Source organism: Cyprinodon tularosa, unplaced genomic scaffold (genome assembly GCF_016077235.1).
Source record: "Cyprinodon tularosa strain WSP-4 unplaced genomic scaffold, ASM1607723v1 ctg90, whole genome shotgun sequence".
Classification (NCBI taxonomy): Eukaryota; Metazoa; Chordata; class Actinopteri; order Cyprinodontiformes; family Cyprinodontidae; genus Cyprinodon; species Cyprinodon tularosa.
In genome coordinates this window covers 723429-748697 of record NW_024039674.1, presented here as the reverse complement: position 1 = coordinate 748697, position 25269 = coordinate 723429, and the positions used below count along the sequence as shown (strand labels likewise).

Genomic DNA, 25269 nt, shown 5'->3' with positions numbered 1-25269 from the left:
AATAAAAGGGATGTAGCTTTTGGCTGGGTGGGGCATCTATTTGGCAGTAGGGCTCATCACGTAGGCACAACAGGGGCATCAACCACACTGGAGTAAACAGGCCAGTACAGGCACGTTTAGGGGCATGCAGGGTGAGAGCGTATAAAATAACGATAGCTGCAACACCTACTACCTACAAATCTTATTTCATTAAGATTTGATTTTTAAATAGACCTTTTTAAATAATGTGACAACATTATGAGGTTCTGATACAACTTCTGGAACTGCAAACAAATAAGGAATTTATGAAAAGAGAAGTTTGATAATGTTAGCAACAGAGAAATGAGTCTGAATAACTGAATGTAGAAAAGCTGTGAAGGATGTACAAAGATAGTGCGATAGTAAGGTACTTCAAGACAGTTCAAGTACTAAAAATGAAAATCGAGGGAAATTGTATTACCTAGTGGGAACAAGAAAACAGAAGGGTGGATATGACTCAATATTGGGAAATCCAAAATGGCATTACACACAAGCTTCATCTGTAGCAACACTGAGCAACACAAGCCGACAAAAGCACATTTCTTGAAGAGCGAACCAATATGTTCATAGAAGAAGGTTCAAAATCACCCGATTTCTGAAACTTATCAGAAGTAAGTTTTCAGAAATTAATGATGCAAATGTTTTTTTGGAGGTTTGAAGTCAGGATTGGTGAGAAAACTTTGACACATTTACAGCCATCTGTTAATTCTTCCAAATTCATACGAAATTATTTTTACTTTTGAGAGAAAAAAATGCATCATCGTCTATAAGAATTAACCCTTGGAAATTTTTGGGGGGGTTTTTTCATATACGTATGCAGTGCATAAACACAAACAAAATCGGTCCATTCAAGTGTTTCTCATGATTTAAAATGTTCTTTCTGGTCCTTCAGAATCTCTTAAATTTTCCTTTTACATCAAGTTACAAAAACATTATAATTTTTGTGCCCCTAAAAGAAATAACATTTCCATCAGAATAAGGCAATTCTTCCAGTGGTTATCCAGGACACATTCTTATCAAAGTTTAGTCAAACAAATTGAAGGAAAAAACAGTTTTGTACAAAGTTATTTATGAGGATCAAATGGTCACTAATTACTTATCTCTATTATACATGTGCGCAATTTCATATTTATTATTACCAGAAAACCAAAACAGCAGCTAGGTATGCTTTTACAGACCAAGGGATTAAAATCTCTACCTCTGATTATCCTGATTTCAATGAGCCTCATCAGATCACTGTCAGTAGAGGTTCAGAGCTGCTCATCCCTGCAGCAGGATTCCAGCCAGGAATTTGGCTTTACTTGGCTCAGCTGCTGCAAAATCACACATTGGTTTAGTCATTTGATAATGATGTGAAATACTTTTAAGTTTGAGATGCTTTCCCTGCTGTGTGTCAGGAGGGGGGTCTCTGTGGGTGTGTTTGTGAGGGTATAGAATAGCTGCTAAAATTAAAGGAATATATTCTTCCGCTCAGTAGTTTGATTGTACCAATACTCTTGGTTTTCCTGCAAGTATGTTTTTTTTCCCACCTGTTTTTATTTGCTAAGAACTCCAGGAGGCGTCTCTTCTCAATGTCCCATCCAACACTCTTTGTGGTTGTTTTGTGGTGTCAGACACAGGAGCAGGAAGCATTTTGTTATGCACAGGAGGTTTCCTGAATGGCACTCTCCCGCTCGGATCATAACTTTAACACTTCTTCTTCCTCCAACAGTAACTTCCTCTTTGGTAGTGACTTCCTTTGTAGACCAACGAGAGCAACATGCCCTCTGGCTGCACAGTCAGAGCTTATATGTACAGAAATACCAGCTTATGCAAGTTACAGCTCCTCAGAGACTTCCAAATTTAAGCTGTTGTTGATGTTGTAAAGGATGTGCAGCATACTTACAAAACAAATGTCCAAATGATTACAAAAAAAGCGTGATTCAATCAATTTTTATGTTTACCTCTTTACAAATGAATGATTAGACGTAGATTTGTGTTGCAGATTTACTTTTCCAAGGAGCAGGTATCTATAGTCCAGAGGCACAGATATAATATTTACATAATGACCATTTATTTATAATATTATTAGAAAAAAATTAAGTTGTATAAGTGTCACATGTCGGAACCAGTTTTTCCTTTTAAGCCATTCCATCATCTTAAGTAAGACAAAAGTCCTTTATAAAAAATGATATAGTAGTGAAGTATCACAGATCTAAACTATAATGGAATGACCCTTGATGAGAGCGTTAGTAAGGCTATGTTCACACTTCTATCCATACAGTACATGTTCTAGATCCATCAGGGTCACAGGGGGCCCGGTGCCTATATCAAGCAGTTTGTGGATAAAAGGTTGGGTCAGTTGTGTACAACCGCATCCACTCCTAACTTAGGGTGTTTTAGTGGCAACAAATAACCTATAAATCATGTTTTTGGCTTGTGGGCAAACATGCATACTGCATTCAGAGAAACCACAAGATCATGGAAGGTTAAATAAAGAGGTGAGAAAAAAAAAAAGGTGACCAAAATGCAGCCCACATTACAGGTCTTGATGCTGTTTCCCAGTTTACTGCTGAAATTTAATATTAGTGGCCTTTATCCTACAAATTAAATGTGTGAACGGCTTAGTTTGGCTACATTTGCCACTGTAGCCTTATATTTTAATTTTAGGTGTTGCTCAGAGTGGTGGAAAGCAAGAAAAGGGATGAGATATAATCCAAATATAAAATAAAAAACAGGAAAATCTGTGAAACATTTAATTAAAATGAAGACATTCAGTTTCAGTAGATGATTCTGGAGGGAGTTTTTAATCCAGGGATTTCCTTCTATTTCTAAACTTCCTTACAGGAAGCAGGTTCCCACTAAAAGCAAAGGTGTCACTGTCTGTAGCTGTTTTTGGAGGTTAAAGGAAGCGGATGATTAGTTGTCACCCTTTCATTGATTTCATCAGACTCTGACTAGCTCTAAGTCAGAGATAGACTGAATGGGATATTTTAAAGCAGATTAGCAGGAAGTACAACGTCTTCCACCTTTGCCTGATTCATCAGTCTTGTTTCTGCATACAGCAGAAGGAAAAGCTGCATAAACACTTCTGGGATGAGATGAGAGGGGGGTTAACGGGATGTTGTTTTAAGCCTTAGATCCTGTTTTTTTCCTTTTGCCCAAAGAGCCGGACCGTCACAGGTGCACGCGCTACTCCATTTCCAAACTTCTCCGTCATACCCTTATCCTCTGCTGGAATAAATCCAGAACTTCCTCCCTATTAAGCTTTTTTCTTTTTTTTGCACACCTTGGCATGGTTGCTTTATTGGCCAAAGACAGATTTTTATTTTTTATTTTTTTTTTGTCTTGTATAACATATTTCCCCCCATTATCAAAATAGAGAAGAAATCTGTCAATCTGTGTGTGAGACCACATTACTGGAGGCCTGAGCAGATGGACAGGGTAAAACAAAGGGTTAAATGGGATTTTATGAGGTTCTGTTAAAAGCTGAAGAGGTAATATAATCCCTCATCTTTGCAGGCTAGACCTGACTAGAAGGAATGGCTGTTTATTGTCACAATGGGGCATAATTCCCCCCCATCCAGCACTCTATCTGAACCTGATGTCCCCTCCTTTAAAAAAAAAAAAGGAAAAAAAGTAGAGTGGTGGAGATGCCTTTGATTATAAATCATTCTCGGGTTTTTTTTAAGTGCCCCACTCAGAAGAATTTCCATTACATCATCAGCTGTCGGTATAGAAAAGCCAGTCGCACCAATTCAAACCATCACAGAAGTAGGATGGCAGGATTCCAAGTGAGGAATCTCATTTTCTTTTTTTTTCTTTTCCTTTTTATATATAAGATCCTAAAATCCCCCAATATTAGAGTGATTTGTAAGACACTATCTCACAGTCAGTGATTTTCAGCTTTTATCAACACAGGCAACAACAAGACACAGAACAAGGTTCCTCCACTTGTTTTCTTAAATTCATTCAGATACAATTTTTTTCCTTTCCTATAGTGTGCTGTTTAAGAATAAATATTAAGGCAGTTTTACAGTGATCCCTGTGAATAAAACCCACAGTTCACATGTGGAACATTTTAACTGAGCTATAAAACTATGTTGCAGCTGTTCTTTGAAATTCTTAAAGGTTTGTCAGAGCTTGTTTTGACTTGTGTACCCCTTTGGGTATTTTGTCTTACCATGAGTACCCCTCTCAGTCAAAGGTATTGATGGTTGTCCAAAAGTGGAATAACTGAAATACAGACTATTTTACTTAATCTTTTATTTTGAGCATTTAATTTTTTTGTAATTTTACTCTTTCCATCTCAAATTTAAAAAAACATAAATATGTTGCCTGGAATTCAGTAAGGAATCAAACTAAATACAAAAAAAAAAATCATATTATAAACCTGTATTTATAAAACTGGAGCCTCTCTGAGTAACTCGCATATAATCACATTTAAACTTGATGAATTGGGAACAAACTACAGAACAAAAATTATACTCAGATTGACTTAATTGGTTTTACTTTGTTTTCATCAACTGAACTCAAACATATTAAAAAAAGTAACTTTTTGATTGATAAAAGCTTGTTTAATTTTTCAAATAGGTCCCCACAAAGCAAAACAGATCCCAGCCCTATTTCATTTTACCACCTAAGAGATAAAAATATTTTTATGTACCCACCATTGCAATGCACTCGCTGACCACCAGGGATACGCATGCCCCTGGTTGCGAAACACTGTGTTAGAGAACAGCAGAACAGACAGCTCAGTGATAAAGTTAGAGAAGAGGCTAAATAAGCTATAACTTTTAAACATATAATGAAATAGAAAATTATATTGTATGTCACATACTGTGTACCAGATGTTTTAAAGGTAATATTAGATAGGATAAACCTAAATAGATTATGGGGTATTTAGAACAAAGTTTGACTTTTATAAAATTGCGATTATGATACCACATAGAAGAAAACAGTTTGATGGGTTTTTCATCTACTGAGGCAAGTGTAAATAGTATCAGTCATTCTTTGTTAACCAGTTTATACAAATAAGTATTTGAAATTGTAGCTTTAATTTTTCTGATAAATAACAACAAAAAAATTCTATTTAGTTGCTTTTTATGGGACAGTGGATCTGTGGATAGATGTGATTAATCTCTCCCTGTTCCAGGGATATGTACCAAAGGCTTTTAAGGTTGATGTAATTAAACCTTTACTGAAGAAACAAATCTCTTGACCAAGATGACTCAGTCAGTTATAGACCTATATCCAATCTTCCTTTCTTATCTAAAATTCTTAAAAAGTAGTTGCCAAACAAGTGTACGACCACTTAAACCATAATTAACTTTTTAAAAAGTTTCAGGCTGGCTTCAGAGCTCATCGTAGCACTGAAACAGCGCTGGTGAAAGTCGCTAATGGTATTCTTATGGCCTCAGATAAGGGACTTGTGTCTGTACTAGTCCAGTTAGATCTCAGTGCTGCATTTGATCCAGTTGGTCATAATATTCTTTTAGAAAGTCTTGAATGTTTTGTAGGAATTAAAGGAATAGTCTAGACTGGTTAAAATCATATTTATCTGATTGATTTCAGTTTGTTCACGTTAATGAAAAAATCTTCCTCATGCTCAAAGCTTACCTGTGGAGTACCACAGGAATCAGTGCTAGGACCAATCCTCTTTACTTTATATATGCTCCAAATCGGTAGAATTATTAGACAGCAATGGATTAATTTCCACTGTTAGGCTGATGATAACCAGCTATATCTGTCTATAAATCCAAATTAAGCTAAACCATTTCATAGATTACAGGCATGTCTCGAAGACATAAAAACCTGGATGACTCTTAATTTTCTGCTCCTGAATGCAGACAAAACAGAAGTTATAGTCTTTGGACCAGAGTCTTTGAAAAAGAAGCTGATTGGTCAGTCACTTCATTTGGAAGGAATAAAATTGATCCCAGATAATAAAGAAAAAATCTTGGTGTTATTTTATCGGGACTTGTCATTTTAATCCCATATCAAAGAGGTTTCTAGAATTTCCTTCTTTCATCTGAGGAATATTGCAAAAAATTTGAAATATCCTGTCTAGGGGTGATGCTGAGAAACTAGTCCATGCATTTGTTACTTCAAGGCTGGACTATTGTAATTCTTTACTATCAGGAAGTCCACAAACTGTAGTTAAAAGCCTTCAGCTGATCCAAAATGCTGCAGCCAGAGTTCTGATGAAAGTTACAAAGAGAGATCATATCTTTCTTATCCTGGCTTCACTTTATTGGCTTCCTGTTAAATCCAGAATAGAATTTAAAATTATCCTTCTCATATATAAAGCCTTAAATGGCCAAGCTCCATCTTATATCAGAAAATATGATTGTTCCTTATGTTCCTAACAAAGCACTTCGCTCTCAATCTGCAGGTTTACTAGTGGTTCCTAGAACTTCTAAAAGTAGAATGGGAGGCAGATCTTTTAATTATCAGCTCCTCTCCTGTGGAATATACTACCAGTTTTAGTCCGTGAGGCAGACACCCTGTCTTCTTTTATTATCCTGAGCTACCTCTATAGTTATGCTGCTATAAGTTTAAACTGCTGGAGGATATAGGGACCCCTTTTCATCATTCAGCTTCATTCTATGTCTACACTCACCGGCCACTTTATTAGGTACCTCATGCTAGTAACGGGTTGGACCCTCTTTTGCCTTCAGAACTGCCTCAATTCTTCATGGCATAGATTCAACAAGGTGCTGGAAGCATTCCATAGGGAGTTTGGTCCATATTGACATGATGGCATCACACAGTTGCCGCAGATTTGTCGGCTGCACATCCATGATGCGAATCTCCCGTTCCACCACATCCCAAAGATGCTCTATTGGATTGAGATCTGGTGACTGTGGAGGCCATTTGAGTACAGTGAACTCATTGGCATGTTCAAGAAACCAGTCTGAGATGATTCCAGCTTTATGACATGGCGCATTATCCTGCTGAAAGTAGCCATCAGAAGTTGGGTACATTGTGGTCATAAAGGGATGGACTTGGTCAGCAACAATACTCAGGTAGGCTGTGGCGTTGCAACAATGCTCAATTGGTACCAAGGGGCCCAAAGAGTGCCAAGAAAATATTCCCCACACCATGACACCACCACCACCAGCCTGAACCGTTGATACAAGGCAGGATGGATCCATGCTTTCATGTTGACGCCAAATTCTGACCCTACCATCCGAATGTCGCAGCAGAAATCGAGACTCATCAGACCAGGCAACGTTTTTCCAATCTTCTATTGTCCAATTTCGATGAGCTTGTGCAAATTGTAGCCTCAGTTTCCTGTTCTTAGCTGAAAGGAGTGGCACCTGGTGTGGTCTTCTGCTGCTGTAGCCCATCTGCCTCAAAGTTCCACGTACTGTGCGTTCAGAGATGCTCTTCTGCCCACCTTGGTTGTAACGGGTGGTTATTTTAATCACTGTTGCCCTTCTATCAGCTCGAACCAGTCTGGCCATTCTCCTCTGACCTCTGGCATCAACAAGGCATTTCCGCCCACAGAACTGCTGCTCACTGGATGTTTTTTTCTTTTTCAGACCATTCTCTGTAAACCCTAGAGATGGTTGTGCGTGAAAATCCCAGTAGATCAGCAGTTTCTGAAATACTCAGACCAGCCCTTCTGGCACCAACAATCATGCCACGTTCAAAGTCACTCAAATCACCTTTCTTCCCCATACTGATGCTTGGTTTGAACTGCAGGAGATTGTCTTGACCATGTCTACATGCCTAAATGCACTGAGTTGCCGCCATGTGATTGACTACTTAGAAATTAAGTGTTAACGAGCAGTTGGACAGGTGTACCTAATAAAGTGGCCGGTGAGTGTATTCTCTCACTCTGCAGAATTTGTTAGTTCAATCTCTGACATTATGCTCTCTCTGCTCTTTCTCATGGTAGCGTCATCTTGTCTGTTTCTGTTTGGCTGTGACACAATCCCAAAGAGAAATATAAGCTGTGCTTCTGCCATCAACACTTTTGTTTATAGATGTTAAAGATCTGCCTGTTTTTCAGTGTTGTCCTATTTCTCAATTAACTGTGACTGGCTGGATTTTCTCTCATGGGAGCAAATGGGAGCTGGCTCAGAGATCATCTACCAGGATGTGTGTTTCTTGGATGGGGCCACCTATGGAACTGGTTGACAGTTGCCTTTTTTATTTATCTCTGCTTTTTTTATATGTCTGCCTCTCTCTCCTTGAACTCCAGTCAGCCTCGGCAGATGGCCGCTCACACTGAGCCTGATTCTGCTGGAGGTTTCTTCCTGTAAAAAGGCAGTTTTTCCTCTCCACTGTCACTAGAAGTATGCTTTTTGTGAGGGATTTCCTTTGAGTCAATAAGTCGATGCAATCAACTGGTTTTTCTTAGATAGAAAACGTTGAATAAATTTGACTGAATGATCTGGTTGAATGTCTCTGTAAAGTGCCTTGAGATTACATTTTTATTGAATTGATGCAATATAAACAAACTGAATTGAATAGAATTGACAGTGTGTTTGCTCAGGACAGCATTTATGTCAGTAACAAGATTACTACTGTATATATCATATGTTTTCAAATATTAAAACAAACCAAAACAGGCAAAAACGACAATATATTAAAATAGTTGAAATACTGGAAACTCACAGCATCTTACCCTAACCAGCTAATGAACTTCAAACAATTGTGACATTTTTATGAGGATCTAAATTGTTATTTATAATATGAAGGAGCTTCAAAATTAATAAACTAAGACTGAAATGAGCGCATCAATAGTCAGAGGGTGCCGACATATCCCTCACATGGACTAGAAGCACCCTACCTGGGCTACGGACAAACAGAGTAGGGGTTTCTTTTTTAAAACATTGTGTGAGATCTTTACTAAAAGTGTATGATCACCAAATGACTACAGATCTCTGCTTAGTAGCTTATTTCCCAAGACATATCTTGACTTCCACTTTAAATGAATACCTGTATTTACTTAATCTTTAAAAAAAAATCCTGGATCCAGATGGTGGTTGGACCGTCACCAAAATGTTAAGGATTGTTCCTTGGACTGAGGTGTACCTCTGGTAAAAAGTTAATTAACATCTTTTCTTAACTTTACAAAGTATCCTGTACACAGACAGGATATAGACAAACACACACAAACTCTCCTAAAGGCATAACCTCCTCTGCGGAGGTAAAAATCTGTTTTGTTAAACCATGGTAGCTCAACGGCACAGAATTGTCCTTTATTGTTGAGAACGAGGCTTGCCACTGTTATATTTCTGCTGCCACTACTTTGTGTAGCGGAAGGCTACATGTTTGTGAGAGCAAAAAGGGCGGAGCCTCTCCTTCTCTGAGTTGTTGGCAGAGCAGAGCAGGGTAGCTATCAGTTGAACCAAGGATAATGTCTGCTGTCTCCTTTTTTTTTATGAGTAAGTTAATGCTTCTGCAAAGATGCATTCACAAGGTACGGATAATGACAAAGTCCAGTGATTCCCGTGGAAATAATAGGAGATCCGCTGCAGAAGAACCAACATTTATGAATCACTGTACCTCAAGATTTGCATACAAGGTTGCACCTCATATTCCATTCTCTACAACCATAAATGGTCAATGCAAATTACCTCAATATTGTTAATGTGTAATGGCCTGCTGACAAGTGACATTCCATGGCTAATATTGGCAGCCACAGAGAAGATTAAATCAGAGGCAATTGGACAATCATGCAATTTATCTAAAATAAAAAACGCAGATCAACTAAGGCAGAAATAGATGATCTATGAATTTATTGCTGAGAATGATTTTGTTTCTAAAAGCGGCTTTAGGTGGAGTTGATCAAAGGTCCTATATAATGTTTCTTAAGCCTTCCAAAGCCAACTATAGACATATCAGATGCCACTTTTGTATATTTGACGAGTGTTCTTGCAGTGGACAGTGCTTTCTCCTTTCCTTCTCACCCTATGCACCACTGATATTGAGAACAACACAGAATCCTGACACTTACAAAAATGCTGAGATGACTCTGCTATTGTAGGGTTTATAGAAGGTTAAGGGGAGGGAGAGTACAGGGAACTGGTGGACAGGTCTGCTGATGGACTGAATGGAACAAACTGTGGCTAAATGTCAGCAAACCACAGAGATGGTAACAGACTTTTAGAGGAAGAAGCCACCTTCACATGCAGTACAGACCAGGGGAGATGATTAAGCACTACAAATAAGTCAGTCACAATGTTTTTGTAGAAGTCTAACATTGATGGTGTGTTCAGGCAAGACTCTTTGTTTGAGGGTGCGTTTTTTGTTTTTTTTTTTGTATGAGATTAACCTAAAAACAACAGGTAGGGGATTCATCTGAGGGTTTCAGTACAATCATAGCTGTTTATTGAAGGACTTGCATCAGGGCCAGGAAGATCCACAAACTAAAAAACATCACCAGGAGTGCTGGATCAGTGATTAGTCTCTGGCTGCAGACATCTGAGAAAATTGCCCCGATTTACACTACCCATCTGAAACCGATTCGTGCCGAGTTCGGACTGAGTTTGGATCAATTAACCCTGCCAAGCTGGGTTCTTACTGTATACACATCAGGTTAGATTTCTCACCTCCTATTAGTCCAGGATATTACAGCTCTCAAGGCGGGAATAACGCAAACAAAAATGGCAGCATCCATAACTTGTATGCCTGGATAGCGTCCTCCATCCAAATTTCTATGAGAGCCTCAGTCCGGGCATCATCACAGGCTGCACCATGCTCTTTTGATTCCATGGAATTGTTTTTAGGCTGAGAAGAACTGTGTGTTGTGAACAGATAAAGAGAACTGTGAATTCCAACTCCAGACATGGCAGAAAAGATGCAAAATGAGTCAGCTAACTGTAAATAGGAGATGAAGCAGTCTGCTCATGCACTCTTTGCTATCCGAGAACCGAGCTACAACTGAACCGTGCCGAGCCCTACTGTTGAACTACTAGATTTATTACGGTTTGGTTGTTTCTGGCACGCTCCAGTTCAGTTCAGTTCCATTTACACTCAACAATTATATCAGTTACCGTGCTCGGACCATTCTGGCATGTTTCAAAAGGGTAGTGTAAATGTGGCTTATGATGACCAGGAGAATACAGAAGAAACTGCTATCCATCATGATCCATCAGAACCATCGCTTCCACAGCATTCTGAATAGAGTAACTTTTCGATTATTGTTTAAGCTCCACCGTCAGGCAGACTGACAAAGGAAATCCTTCTTGCAACATGCAATGATTTTTGGACCAATCTTTAATAGGATTTAGATTTTATGGTGTTTTTTTTATCTCTGCATCTTATACTGATAATGCACAATACCTTCCCAATGTTGAGATACATTAAGTACAACTAATCTCATCTGATTAAATAATGCCTTGGGCACTAGTAGGGAGTAAATATTTTTTCTGAAATATTACTTGTTCTCTGGTGCAATGTTTTCCAACCAACTAGAAAAATGCTCACCTTTACTGCATTGCAGCCTCTCTCAATGTGTGACGTTATCCCAGAGCCGCTAAACTATGTTGAGGATGTAGTGACACTACAAAACAGCCCTGGAATTTGACTCACCCAGCAGACGAAAGGATAACAACCCTTATCGTCTGGCTGAATCTGCGCACAAAAAGTTATCGTTGCCTCAGCTGTTGATAACACGTGTTAGGAGCACACTAGTATTGTTGTTGTACAGGAGTATTCACAAAGAAATTAAGATCTTTCTGGTTGAATCAATACAAAACAGGTGTCTTAAAAACACAACACATACTGTAAGTAATGCTGAATCATAACATCGTCTATACTTCCTTCCATCTGTATCTTACCTTTGCGCTAAGCACGTGCAGAAAAACCAGATAAAGGAGTTAAAGCTGTGTCTGACTTAGGGAGTTTAAGGTCATATAAGAATGGTGTGGCACTACTGCCCTCAGTCTAAGCTGCAACTGGTTCAATGTCTAACTGACTAGAAGACAACATATCTTCTCTATGGAAATCCTAAGACTACTTCATTACTAGATAATCTTAATTAGTACAATAGTTAACTTACTGTCCAGAAACCTCTGAAAATACACCGTTACAAACGTAAAGGTCATATTCAAAGTATTTAAAGTTTGAAAAATTAGAAAATGATAACTTACCAAAACTTTAAAAGCTAGAACAAAACAGTTTATTTTACATGTATCGTCAATTTCTTAAAACTACAGTTGTCAGTCTTAATGTTTAAAGAGGAGCCGATTTCAAGACTAAAATTATTATATCACTTTATTTCCTGGGTGCGTATCAAGAGCTGAATAACATTTGCTAACACTACAAACAGGTAACCTTAATGCTCATGTTTTATGCCCTGCATCTGTCTGCAGAACACCCAACTCATCTCTCTGTTCCTTATCATTTACCCTTTTTTTCAGTTTTTTCTTGCACTCTCACAAGTACAGAGAAACCAAATTAACTCTGCATTTAACCCACCCACTTGGGAGCAGTGGGCTGCCATTGTGCAGCATTTAACCCACCCACAAAGGTGGCAGTGAGGGGTTAAGGGTCTTTGCTCAGGGACCCAGATGGCAGTCTGTGGGAGTGGGGCTTGAACTCAGAAACTCTGGATTCTAAGCGCAATGTCCTAAACACTAGGCCATCCCTCCCCTCATCACAGAGGAGGCCTCACCATGCTGAGGCTGCACAACTGTTTTCCAACTGCCTACCAACAATGCGTGTGCAGGGGGGGGGGAAACAGTTGATGACAAAATTGGCAGCCTTAATGCTAGAGCACTGCCCTTTCTATGAGTCTACACCACATCAAGTGACCATGCTCTTCTTCAAGAACGCTGACCAAACCTCTCAAAGGTGAAAAAAAGCATCTCTGTGACTTGCTGTAGAAACTAGCAAAACCACTAGGTTCTAAACTTAGTGCTTAAGAACCACTTGGTCTCAGCTTTGAGCAGAAAAGATCACTACACTCACCTCACTGCATGCTGATTAGAGACAGCGGGTGTTGTTTACTGATAAGCATGGCATGATAAAGGTAGGTGCTTCCAGGAGAGGCCGGGCAATCACTGTTCTATGTAAACCGGTACTGCAAACTCATTTTCTGGGACAGGGAGTGGCTGCTGTTCAGAGAATAGGCTTAATTTTATTTGGAAATATATGAATCAAGCAAAATATCACTTAGTCTTAGGGCATGATTTCCATTAAGGAAAATGATTAACACATACATAGTTAAGAGCTCAAAAAGGATGTTTTTTCATCACATAGACCTTTTAATTGTAGGCTATGTTTAACGCCTGTGACCATTTAAAACCAAATGTATCATATTATATTTTTTGATCCTCTACATTATCAGTCATATTTTTCCTCTTGAAAAACCTGATTAGTGTAGACACATGTTGTGAGCAGAAAATCCAGAATACCTTATTTAATTTAATAATTCCAAACTGATTAATTTTACTGACGACTCTAGTTTAAATAAAAACTCAATTATTTACGCAATTAAAATTAGGTCAAAACATAAATGTTTCATGAAGAGGAAGCTTTTCCTCCATAGTATTATTTTATGCAGAAAAAAAAGTTTCCAAGCTAATGACAGATTTAAAAACATATTTTTGGGTCTTTTAAGTCATTCTGTTGTGAAAATGCAATTAAAATGTTCTCTTAAAAAAAAAAGTTAATATACCATATTCAAACCAATAATTGGTTCCTTTTTGTTTTTAGTCAGTATTTAGAGCCATCACAGAGGGACCAAATAGTCTTTTAGGGTTTTATCAGTCTTTTCATGATAGAGAAGGATTATTCCTAGCAACTACGAAAAACCAAGTTAAAGAGATTCCTGACTTATTATATAATTTCACCAATAATAGGAGCTGAAGTGTGTTAATATTTTCTGAACTACAGCAGGTTTAGTCGTCCGTCTTCCTGTCTTTTCTTTCATAGCTCCATAGAGAGTCACATTGTGCAGCGGCTCAAAAGCAGCTTGAAGTAAGCTTCAGATCTGGGAAATGAACCCATTGAACTCTTACAGTAGAAGGATGTTGCGTGCTAAAGAAAAGGCAAATAACAGAATCGACAACTGCAGACTCTAACAAACGGTAAGCAAGATGAGAGCAGAGAGAGGCAAAACAAATCCAGCAAAAGTTCAGCTCAACAAAGCAAGTCTTGGTTTCTCACACACCACCTGCTCCTGCCTACAGTCTGATCTGACGCACATCCACCCTCCTGGACTTTAATGTGGGGAAGGCTGGTATTTTTGGTTCCTCGCTGCATCTTCCTTCCTTCCTCCAACAACTATCTCCAAGACATCTGTGAGCAAAGTTCAGCCTCCGGCCTAGAAAACACCATTTTGCATTCATAGAGAGTCACAATCTGTGACACTTTTCTTTGTCAGACTGGAGGCCTGTCCTTTATTCTTTTCGTGATTTAGGCCCATGAGCTAAAGAGATGTTTGCAATTTTCCTTTTTTGTAATATACTATTGTGTTAAAACTTTTATACCACTACCAGATTTTCTTCTGGATATTCTGTCACCTGCTTTTTCTGCCCTTGAGAATGAGTGCATGTATGCAGGACTGTAGTTGGTATAGAGAATGGAGGGTTTTCATCATATAGAGAAAGGAATGACAGAAAGTGGTTGTGGGGGATGGTTGGTTGTGTCCTACAGGTGACCAAAATCTCTTCATTTCTCTACTGTTAGTGAGAATTGGGCAATTAACTGAGAAAGCTTCCTGGAGGGGAAGCGAAACGTCTTCAAACCTTGGAAACCCAGTCCAGTGGATTGTTTTTTAAACTTTAATGGAATGACTATGACCTGGATGACTGGGAATCTTCATCAGCACCCATAATGTGTAAAATTCCTGGGAAATAGTCCCCATAAGGTAACAGAAACATGGCCACACACATCCACATCTTCTGCTACACATAAACAAGATTTTATTCACACCCTGTGGGTAATAAAATAGACCACCTGCCCTTTATGTAAATACTGAATGCAACATTACTATGTATATATATTTTTTTCAAACTTTTCTTCAAAAATGTTTTTGTTTGGAATATTAATGTGTTTATTATTTTCTGGTTGCTTTATTTCCTCCTGGGCGGTATTTAGATTTTTTTTAAGTGTGTTCTCTAAGGAACCTATTTCACTTTTTCTAGAATGTTTAATTTTTGCCTATGTCCAAGATGTCTAAACAAAAAAGTATTAGTTTCAGAAGGATGAAAACAATTATTGATTCTGTTAGCTGAAAGACAAGTTTTTTCTTGATAAGAGAGACAAATGAATGTATGTCTGTAGCAACCAACTCTGACCTTTCACACCATGTCACACAAAACCCCACTAGGAAATATGGAAGTGGCAGCATCATGCTATGGGCTGCTTTTCTTTAAATGCTGGTAATGGTTTAATCAGCAATCAGTTTTGACCCAGAACATTTTTGATGACTGAGTTTATCATATCTACATGTTTGACTTTTATTTTTTTTAATCTTATCTTCCAAAAATAACATGATGCAATGCACAAGAAACAGGCAACATTTATTGTGTAAAAATACCTCTTTTTTATTGAATTTCCATCATTACAATTGCACACAATCATTTTGAGCAATCTAAATTATTTATAGAAATTCGTTGAGCTCTAAGTGAACAGTCATCAGTCTTTAGCGGAGGCTTAAGAGACATGGAAATATACTGAGAACTTCACTTCCCATGGAGCTGTAAACCCAAAGTAACCCTCCCCAAACCCACCCAACAGCAATGAAAAGACCCTCTTCCATGTACAGTAGCATCCCAGGATTAACACCCTCCCCCCATCCCAGATTAAAGAACACAACACCGCAACATCAGAAGTTACATACAGCTGTGTGTACCAGCGGTTTACCAACAGAAAGCTCCACGGGGTCACAAGTCATGTTGCAGCATGAGAAATGTGCACACGCAAACGATAGATTTACACCTGAAATAATCCTAAAAAATAATCTGTAAAGGGCTTAAACTCTCCCTCAACCGCAGGCTTTCTGATAATTCTTTAAACTTTAAACATGTGAAACTAAAAAAAAAAAAACTAATTTCCTCCAATTCTCTTCAAGGCTCACATCTCTTCACGACCTTTCAACGACAAAATAAATAAACGGTTACCGCTAAAGCTGCATCATCCACACATACGTGCCTGCTGCTGGCGTGAAGTCAGATTGTCATGGGATGTTCCCACGCTGACGTCCTGACCACGGCGAGCAAAGTTCACCCGGCAGGTGATACCAGGGTGGAAATAGACTTCCTACATACATACAAACATGAACAAGCAACAGAAGCGACAAAGATGCAGAAAAGAAGGTGCTGAAGATTCTTAGAGGAATGGTTTCACTATTATTTCCAAAGATATGAAAATAAAGACAGTTCTGCTGTTTAACAAGTTACCAGACTGGGAGAGAAAAGAAAGCATGAAGATATGATTTATGCTTGACCGGTTTTCTTTCTTTTCAGCCATTTGAAAACTCTTTCTAGGTCAACTGTGGATACGTAGCAGATTTTAATACAGTCCCAAAAAAAAAGGACATTTCTCCTTGGCCCATTATTTCTTTATTTAAAAAATGCTCATTTGAAATAGTAAACCCTTTTTTTTTTTTTTTTGTTTAAGCGATACCAAATTTGTAGAGGAAACTATAATTTTGAGTCCAGCAGCAAAGATGTGGATTAGACCTGCTAAAAAATAAAGAATAATTAACATATCCTCTCTGTCTATGCCTAATAGTCTGCTGTTGACTTCTTTATTTATCTGATTGGATAATTAAAGTTATATATGAGCAATATAATACAAGCAATTTTGAAACACTTATATTTAACATATAACAGAGTTTGGGATAAAAGGGCACAGCCTAAGTAGCCTGACATCTCCTGCTGCTGGTCATTGCAATGATCTCACACTAATGTGGGAGGCTATCCTATTATTTAATAAGCACCCTGTGTTAGCAAACATATGCAGGATCTTATTTCAAATTCTTTTAACCCTTCAGTGGTGGAAGACCCCGTTTTTCTTCTATCACTCTTCCTCCTCAACCATCTGTTCACCAAAAAAAAAAAAACATTTCTTCACAGAACTACCCACCCTACATACAGCTGTTTCCACCTGAACACTATTTTAAATGTTCTAAAACATAAACTTTTATTGATATTCTATTTTACCAAATGCAGAAGGGTGTTTTTTGTTTTTCCTTTTGTTTTTGTCAGATATGGAACATATTGAAATACATTTCTCCAATTAAATCCATGAAAAAGCAAAAAAAGATAAAAATAAATCAATATATATGAGGTCTATATTTTCTTAAAATGCAAGTATTAGATATGCAGCGGTTGTTGGAAAGAAAATAATTGTTAAAGCAATAACGTTTGGAACATCTGGCACCAGACCTGCATGTGGGTCTTTAGCTCCTCTGTAGCAAGTCCTCAGTTGTTTTTAACGATAAAGGTACTGAGAAAAAAAAAAAGATTTCATTTGCTATTCACTCAGGTTACCTTTATCTGAAAAAAAATTATTGTGTTAAAAAAATTACAATAATTTTGTAGGAACAAGAAGTACTGCCCATGCCATTATTGTGTATGTCAATTAAGCTTGAAAATGAAAAAAAGAAAAAAAAAAGAAAATTAATTTAACAAAAAACAAAGTATACAGTATATATATATATATATATATATATATATATATATATATATATATATATATATATATATATATATATATATATATATATATATATGTGTGTGTGTGTGTAAAACTGTTAATTCATGTTAACCTTTCCAGCTTTTTGAAAAAGGTTTCTCAAGGTGTTGCAGCTTTTTACAGATGTATTTGGAGCTGTGTTGGAGTTTAGAAAAACTGTCAAAGAAATCATCAACATCAGTGTAATAATGATAGAGCCCTTGTTGCAACTGTCCGCTTTCTTCTGATCATTTACCGTTCAGTGTTTTCCCTCTTTGCAGCACCAGCAGCTAACGCTTCGAAGCCAGAACAAACATTGAAAGGTGACGGTTCATTTGAGGATTTTAACACTTTAAGGAGTCCTCTGAGCTAAAGGCGGTGGGGTCTAAGCCAACAGGTTATTACTTAATCTGCAAAAACAGAAAAAAGCTCAAGACAAAATACAAGACTAAAGCAGAAGAAGGGTAGAAAGTTGGTTCTGAAGGCCAAAAACTCAGCATTTCTACAGTGCATAAACTAAAATCATTAGATCCTGCTTTGAGCTCTGAAATAAAAACACAACAAAAAGTGACTGAAAATAAAGAGAGCTTTAAGGTTCAAGAAAAGGCGAGGGTATCATTTCGATTCCCCGCAGCGTCTCCAAACCTGCCCTCCGAACCAACCAAGGCAACAACAGGCACGAATACAAACACCCTCAAACTACTGCAAGAGCAACATCACAGAGAAACGAAAAGTCCTAAAAGCCGACAGGAAGTGGGAATATGATGCCATGCAGTGAGTGAAGAGGGAGGGAGCCCAACCCTGCATCATCCTCATTTTCTTGGACGTGTTTTTGTTTTTTTTTCCCATTATAGAGGCACATAGAAGGTATAAAAGTTACATTTTAAAAGCATTTACCTGTTCGAGCCCAGAAAAACACAAAAACAAAAACACACGCAGCCCGCAGAGGCAAGCGAGAAGAGTCTCTAGTGGATCGCTCAAGTCATTAGAAGGACACAGCAGTTGTAATAAATAAGAGTAACTGCAGTTGATATGAGTGTAAGATGGATTCAGGGGTGGTCCTAAATAATAACATTAATAAAGTATTAACAACAATAATGGTAACAATGTCCAGTTCCTTTATGGTGAGCATGGAGTGGAGAGGGTTGTGATTGGCTCAGTACGAAAAGGAGGAGGATATGGAGCAAAATACAGACGCAATGCAAAATACAAACGCTGGCTGAAAATAAAGCGTGTGGAGGTCGGCGTGGCTGCATCCAGCATCCCAAAAAAAACCATGAGCTGCAACAAATCAAAACTAGAAGGAGAAGGATCACTACTTATTGGTCAAAGGTTGAGGAAATTTAATCGTTCAAACACTGTCCAACTAAAGGAGTATTTATAACTTTTATGGCCGCTCTGTACCGGAATAGATAAATCTTTATTATTTAAGCAAACATAAGAGTCTTTTGGTTTCGGTTTGTTCAAACTCACAGGAAATCACTCTGAGCTTGAATATCCAGACCAGAAAAAACTATGAAAAGGTAGGAAGAGACAAGATAAGTGCTAATGCATTTATAGCCAATAAATCAAATATAACCCTGGATCATCAAAAATAGATAAAGTAGTTACAGGTCCGTCATGATCTGTCAGCTTTAACTTTTACTGTTTTATATAGTATAAAGACACATTTTACAGGAGAAATAACTATTAGACTATCTTTAAAAATCAAATTATTCTTTATGTTGACATCAGTTTTTGAGGATAAACCTTTATCATTATTGAAGACTGCTTCCTTTCTTCTTTAGTTCAACAAAAGATCAGGTATCAGCAGGTCAAAAGTTGAAAGAAAAAAAATGATCTAATGTTAATTTGAAGATTTATTCAAAATGTCAGCCCGCTCCACCATAAACAAGCATGCATGCTGTTCTGAAGCCTTTTGTGTTAAAATTATGATTTTTTTTTAAATCAGATATGTGACATCAGACAGTTTTATTCTACCTCTTTTTAGTACCGCTGCTTGTCAACTAATACTAACCGACCTTTTTACTTTTTCCTTCAGAAGTGAACGCAGATCGTCTCATGAAAGTTAAGGTAATCGGATTAATTTGATGCAGCTCAATGGCCCTGAAATGCTGAACATCAGCCATCCTCTCATCTGCGGACCTCTCACAATCAAAAGTGACTCAAATCTGGCTCTACCCCCACCTGCATCCGTTTGAACTCATCCATCACCTCACAGCACACAATCACCAACACTCACAGGCAGCCTAGAGCCGAAGATGCATTAGGTAAACGTCATCGGTAAGGAAAGCAGTTGCACTGCGGTACCTATTAATGACCCTTAGGGGGCTCTGAAGTCTAGGACCAGGCTCCACGGCTGCTCATCATTGGCCATCAGAGATATATTCTGTACATGCACTCAGTAAACAATCTGATGCAAGAGTTTTGCTTTGAGTAGGCAAACATTTAGATTATACACAGAAAGCGTTACATCATCCATCTTTTGTTTTCTTTTTTTTCTTTATAAGATCTACATATCTTCCATAACTCTCCAGCAAGAAAACAAGTTTGAACGCAATGATGAATGCCGTGGTCAGCTTCGTTAATATTGGGAGTACTGGGTGGATCTAATGTGACCACAGAGCGAGGCTTTTGCATACAAACATCTTGAATTATTCCAGATTATACAAAGGGTCTCCCCCTCACCCCTCCCGCCAGCTTTCAGGGAACAAGAAGGCCGCCTCCTCGTTCTGCTTCATCCTCTGGTTGGACTCTGAAGGGGTGAAAGGGAGCGATGATTGGGTGAACGGGGGGGGGGGGGGGCTTGGGGCTGTGGCAGGGGCTTTTTATATGGCGGGATTTTATTTTATTTTATTTAAGTTTTCCTCCCTCTGCGCCGTGCGCATGTAGAACTCAGTCTCCCAGGATGACTTTCACAAAGCTAGCCACGTCGGTTTCTTTGGCCTCGTGGGAGGTGAAGAAGGGATGTTGCTGAGGAGGAGATGGAGATCAGGTTAGTCTGAGTAAGAGCAGAGGGTCAGGCTTTAACATACAAGCTTTGCGTGTTTTGTCTATTATGACAAAGAACTATTTTTCTCCCTCTACCCAATTTTCTCTTTAATAAATAAGTTAAACTTATGAATGCCTTTCTCACTTAGCATAAAGCATTTGAAGTTATTACAAACATTTTACTTTTTTTTTTGCATCTGTGCTCATTTGTCACACTTTTGCTTAAATATTAATTTAAACTTGGTTTTTACCCAGTTTGGGCTGCCATTGAGTAGAATAGACTGGTTAAACCTAAATCAGTAATGACTTGTAGGAGTTATTTAGCATCTTTCTGTTTTGCTTTGGCGCCCTCTAGTGGTCGCGGCGCCTGCAAATTTAATGTAAAGATATGTAAAGCCATATTTTTCTGCATATAAATCTGCAGTAGAATTTGATAAATTTGCTGTAAATTGTTCTGTTTCTCTTTTTTTTTTATTTACACAATTTTCAATTATTTGGCAGGTTTGTTGTCACTATTTTTTATCTCTTTGTGGATCACACTCTTATTAGGTTGTCATCGTCTGTCTTGGAGGATTTTCCTTCAGGCGTCATAGAACTCTAAATTTTCATTGGTTGCTTTTTCCTCTCTTTGTGTCTTCAATATGTCTGCTTGCAGAGGTTTTACATCTTTACATGTTCATTCTGCAGCATGACATAAATGGCCGCAACAATGTGGAGGATAACCGCTTTGGTCTAGTGTGGGTTGGTTTGGTTTTGTTGGGTGTGTTTGGTTAGATCAATCTCTGTGTTTTGTTTGACTGACTTTCTTGTGTGCATGAATCACTTTTTGAATATCTTTTTGATCAATTGGGATCCTTGTTTGGTAATAGTAGATTATATAGAAACACAGACAGTAGCCTTTAATCTCCCTACTGCGTATTTTAAGCCAAGTTGACAAAAAGCAATAATAAAACTGAGGAGAGTGTGAAAACAAAAGAGAAAACTCACCATGAGTTCCGCATATGTTGGCCGCTCTTTGGCATTTTTCTTTAAGCTGTGGGGAAAAAAACCCAAAAACAAACAAGGATGAATTGAGCAATGCTCCAAAGAAAAGCTGCAACAATTTTAGCAAACTGACTGTCTCACAGTCAGTTTCACAGTTAACAGGAAACAAGCAATTGATTTGAGCCAATTAGTGAGATAACGGATAGAATATGAGCAGTGTCACATTATTTTGCCAGTAAAGCTCAGCTGACTATTTTCCATAAAACTATTTTCCCAAAATACAACTCAGAAGTGCTGCAAGAGTGGGAAGGAAAGTCCTTTCTGTAGAAAAAGCTGGATTCACAACAAAATATTGCCAACGGTTTCTGGCACATTGGAGTCAAAACACCAACAGACAGTTACTGGATCATCTTACAGAGCCCACACGTCCTGTCAGAACCATGATGATCTCAATTCAACAGAGGGAAGAAGTTCTTTTTAAGGACAAACCTGTTCTGCAGGCCTAGCTTACCTGCAAAGACGAAAACAGCTGCCATCTAATAAAAAGTGTTCATCATGCTTATTTAGACTATGAAAACTTTGCAGAGACTCTAAAGAATTTCCTGGAAAGATCCGTCATCGGCAACAATGAGTTTCACTATTAGCACACAGAACACTGCTGCGAGAGCCTTAAAAATGCTGCGTTATTTTAATCAGTGAAACCATCATGAGGACATAAGGGTCACTGACTTCCATCTGACTTGTTTTGTTGATTTAAGGCAGGAATTATGGATTCTTATCAATCATAACCAAGGCAGGTTTCTTCCTACCAACAAAGCTGCCGCAGTTCCTGTAAATTGCTAAGCTAGTCTTCATTTATAGGAAATGAGGAATAAAAAAAATCCTCCAAACCTGTAAAGAACACATATCGCGGATGGAGTCAGACCAATGAGCAGCCTCTCTGCTGTCACTTATAAATAAATAATAATAAATTTAACTTTATTGATCTGAGAGGGAAACTTCGGACTGAGTAACACTACAGGCCTCTTTTTCATCATCTTTGTTCAGGAATGTCTACTAGTAAAAAAGAATTACCGTAGTATCCAGACTATAAGCTGCTACTTTTTTCCCATGCTTTGACCCATGAGTTTTTTAAGAAGGTTCGGCTTTTCTGTGGATTTTTCCTAACCACCAGAGGGGGAAGTCAAAGTACAAAATGAAGGAATAAGGGGCTTAATTTTCATTTAGCAAAATCACATAACAGCAGCAGGCACAACGGAGAACAAATGTCTCGAATTTACACATTTTGACATTTGTTTGCCTTATTAAAGCTGCTGAAGAGCTGCTAAACCAATGAAGAGACTGGGCTCTTATGTGCAGATTATGTAAGTATGTTTCCAGTTGTTTTTTTTTTTTTATTTAGTGGGCACGGCTTATAGTGAGGTGAGCTCTATATTCTGGAGAATACAGCACTATTATGATACTCTAAAGGGTGCAGTCATACCATTGTTAATGCCCTTTTTCAACGTTTTCCTTCTAATAAACATTTAGCTAATCTTCTATGATACAAAGGACTAAATGGCCAGCTATTAAAAAAAATAATAAGAATGTCCATTTTTCTGTAGGCATTATTGTGACATTTGTGTATTGAGGAGATATCGTTATAATTCTTTAGTAAAGGAAGGTAGTAAAATAGTATAAATGTTCTTAAAGGCAAGTTCTACAAACAAACAGATCATAAACCTAAACCTGTGTGTTCTATTGAATGTTATGACTGCAAAGTACAGATGCAATCACATCTTATTCCAAACCTGCATAATGAGTGCTTTATGATGAAAATATAACTATAAAAGCATCTTTAACTTCAGAGAAAGAATTCTCTAGTAGAGAAAGGCATATTAATTTGTAAACAGTCATAATTTTCTTCTTCTTTTTTTTAGTTTTACTTAAACTTCAAACTAAGATAATACATAAAATGAACAGCTTTGACCCAAGAAGAGCCATTTGTCAGCATATGTTATTGTGCAGCGGAGAAATAAAAAAGTGTTTTCTCTCCTCAAATAAAAGGTTGATAAAAAAATGTCACAGATCTCTAATGGGGAAAAAAAAACTCAAATAAAAACACATTTTGATGGAGGAAAGGGGCAGCTGAGCAAAGCAGAATGGTGCAAAATGGACATTCTGCCAATTTAGATACAGGTGATAGCTGATGCACAAGTGGATTTGGGTAAAAAATAAATCACGATTTACACTGACGTATGCAAGAAGGTCAAGACAGGCCCTCACAAACATAAATAAGACCCATGCATTAAACCCATGCATTAAAGTACTTTTTATGCATCAAATCCTTTTTACTTAACCTTCAGCTGGACAAACTGAGGACAAAAGTTATTTTTGAGGCTGAGAAGACACACTTTCATTCATTTTAAGAATATAAATTATAATATATCCTGATTTGTTGCTGATTTAAACTAATTCCAAACAGAAAATGGCAAGTAAGTTTATTTGTTTGAAAAAAAATGTAAAAAGACACAAACCAGGCCTTTTATTCCTTTCTAATAAAAAATTCCCTCTACTATCCTGCAGCTACCATAATACATGCATCTGTATCCAAGCAACTGAGAAAGGGGGAAACACATCCAATGACAGGAAGTAAGTGGCGGCAGGTTTAAAAATGAACATCGGGGGATAAAGAGACGGGTCCAAATCAGACTCAAAATGAATGTGTTTATCATTCAAAACGCTGCTAACAACATTGGAGCAGCAGCCAGGGGAACAGGTTGCTCTGCTGTGATTGGCTGGAAGTTCAATCTGAAAAACTCACACGAAGAGAAAAGACAATTAGGAGAAATTTATTGATACAATTACTTTGTCTTTGGCGCTTAGACCTCAGAGGGAAACATAGCGCTTAATTTGATAGTAAAGAACATAGCTGTTTCCCCCCAGGCCTGAAACTGGTGGTGGAGTGGAGACAGATGAAGTTGGTCAGTCTGTAGACTAGTGGTTAGAGAGACGGTCTGCTGAGCTTTATGGGGAGATCCAGTGGACTGTGTGAGCTGATACTAGAGCTTCACTCAGGGACCTGGAAGATGGAAGTCCAGTAGGATAACACAGGTTGATAGAACCTGTCCATGATGAGCAAGCATGAAGTGACATGGAGAGGGAAAAACTCCCTGTTGGGAAAAAACCTCTGACAGAACAAGGCTCAACATGGCGGTCTACTGTCGGACCTGATAAGATGTGACAGCGAATGCAGCAAGACACTCTGCTGAAACTTTAGCTACGATGGTGGAGGACGGGCTGGAGGTGGGTTGAAACGGTGTCATCTGAATTAAGTTCACCGCCCGCACACGGGAGCAGACAGGTGCGTATCGGAGGCCTTTTAAAATACACTTTGGATGCTGATTGGCTTTCGTGGAGGTGTGGTGTCGCGTTTTGTGTCGTGTTTTCCTGCCTTCAAAGCAGATTACCGTATTTTCACGGCTATAAGGCGCACTTAAACGTCTTTTTTTCCCCTCAAAATGTGCGGTGCGCCCTTTGGTGCGGTGCGCCCTATGTGTGTTGTAACTGCGACTTTTGAGACCACCTCATTGAGGAGATGATGAAAGAGTGGCTGAATGTAAGGAGACCAGGTGTTTTTTTTCCACTCATCACCATCGCTGTTAATATGTG

General features: G+C 38.2%; 1 protein-coding gene across 1 annotated transcript in view; it reads right to left on the bottom strand.

The window, feature by feature from the left end:
• Positions 1-19595: 19595 nt before the first annotated feature.
• The window catches only part of map2k6 (mitogen-activated protein kinase kinase 6), a 46301-nt gene continuing 40627 nt past the window's right edge, over positions 19596-25269 (bottom strand). The window contains exons 11-12 of the mRNA XM_038274129.1: positions 21622-21667; positions 19596-20616 (exon numbers count right to left, since the gene is read on the bottom strand). Of these exons, the coding sequence (XP_038130057.1) occupies positions 20539-20616; positions 21622-21667 (124 nt within the window). The 3' untranslated portion in view covers positions 19596-20538. The remainder of the gene's footprint in view (positions 20617-21621; positions 21668-25269) is intronic.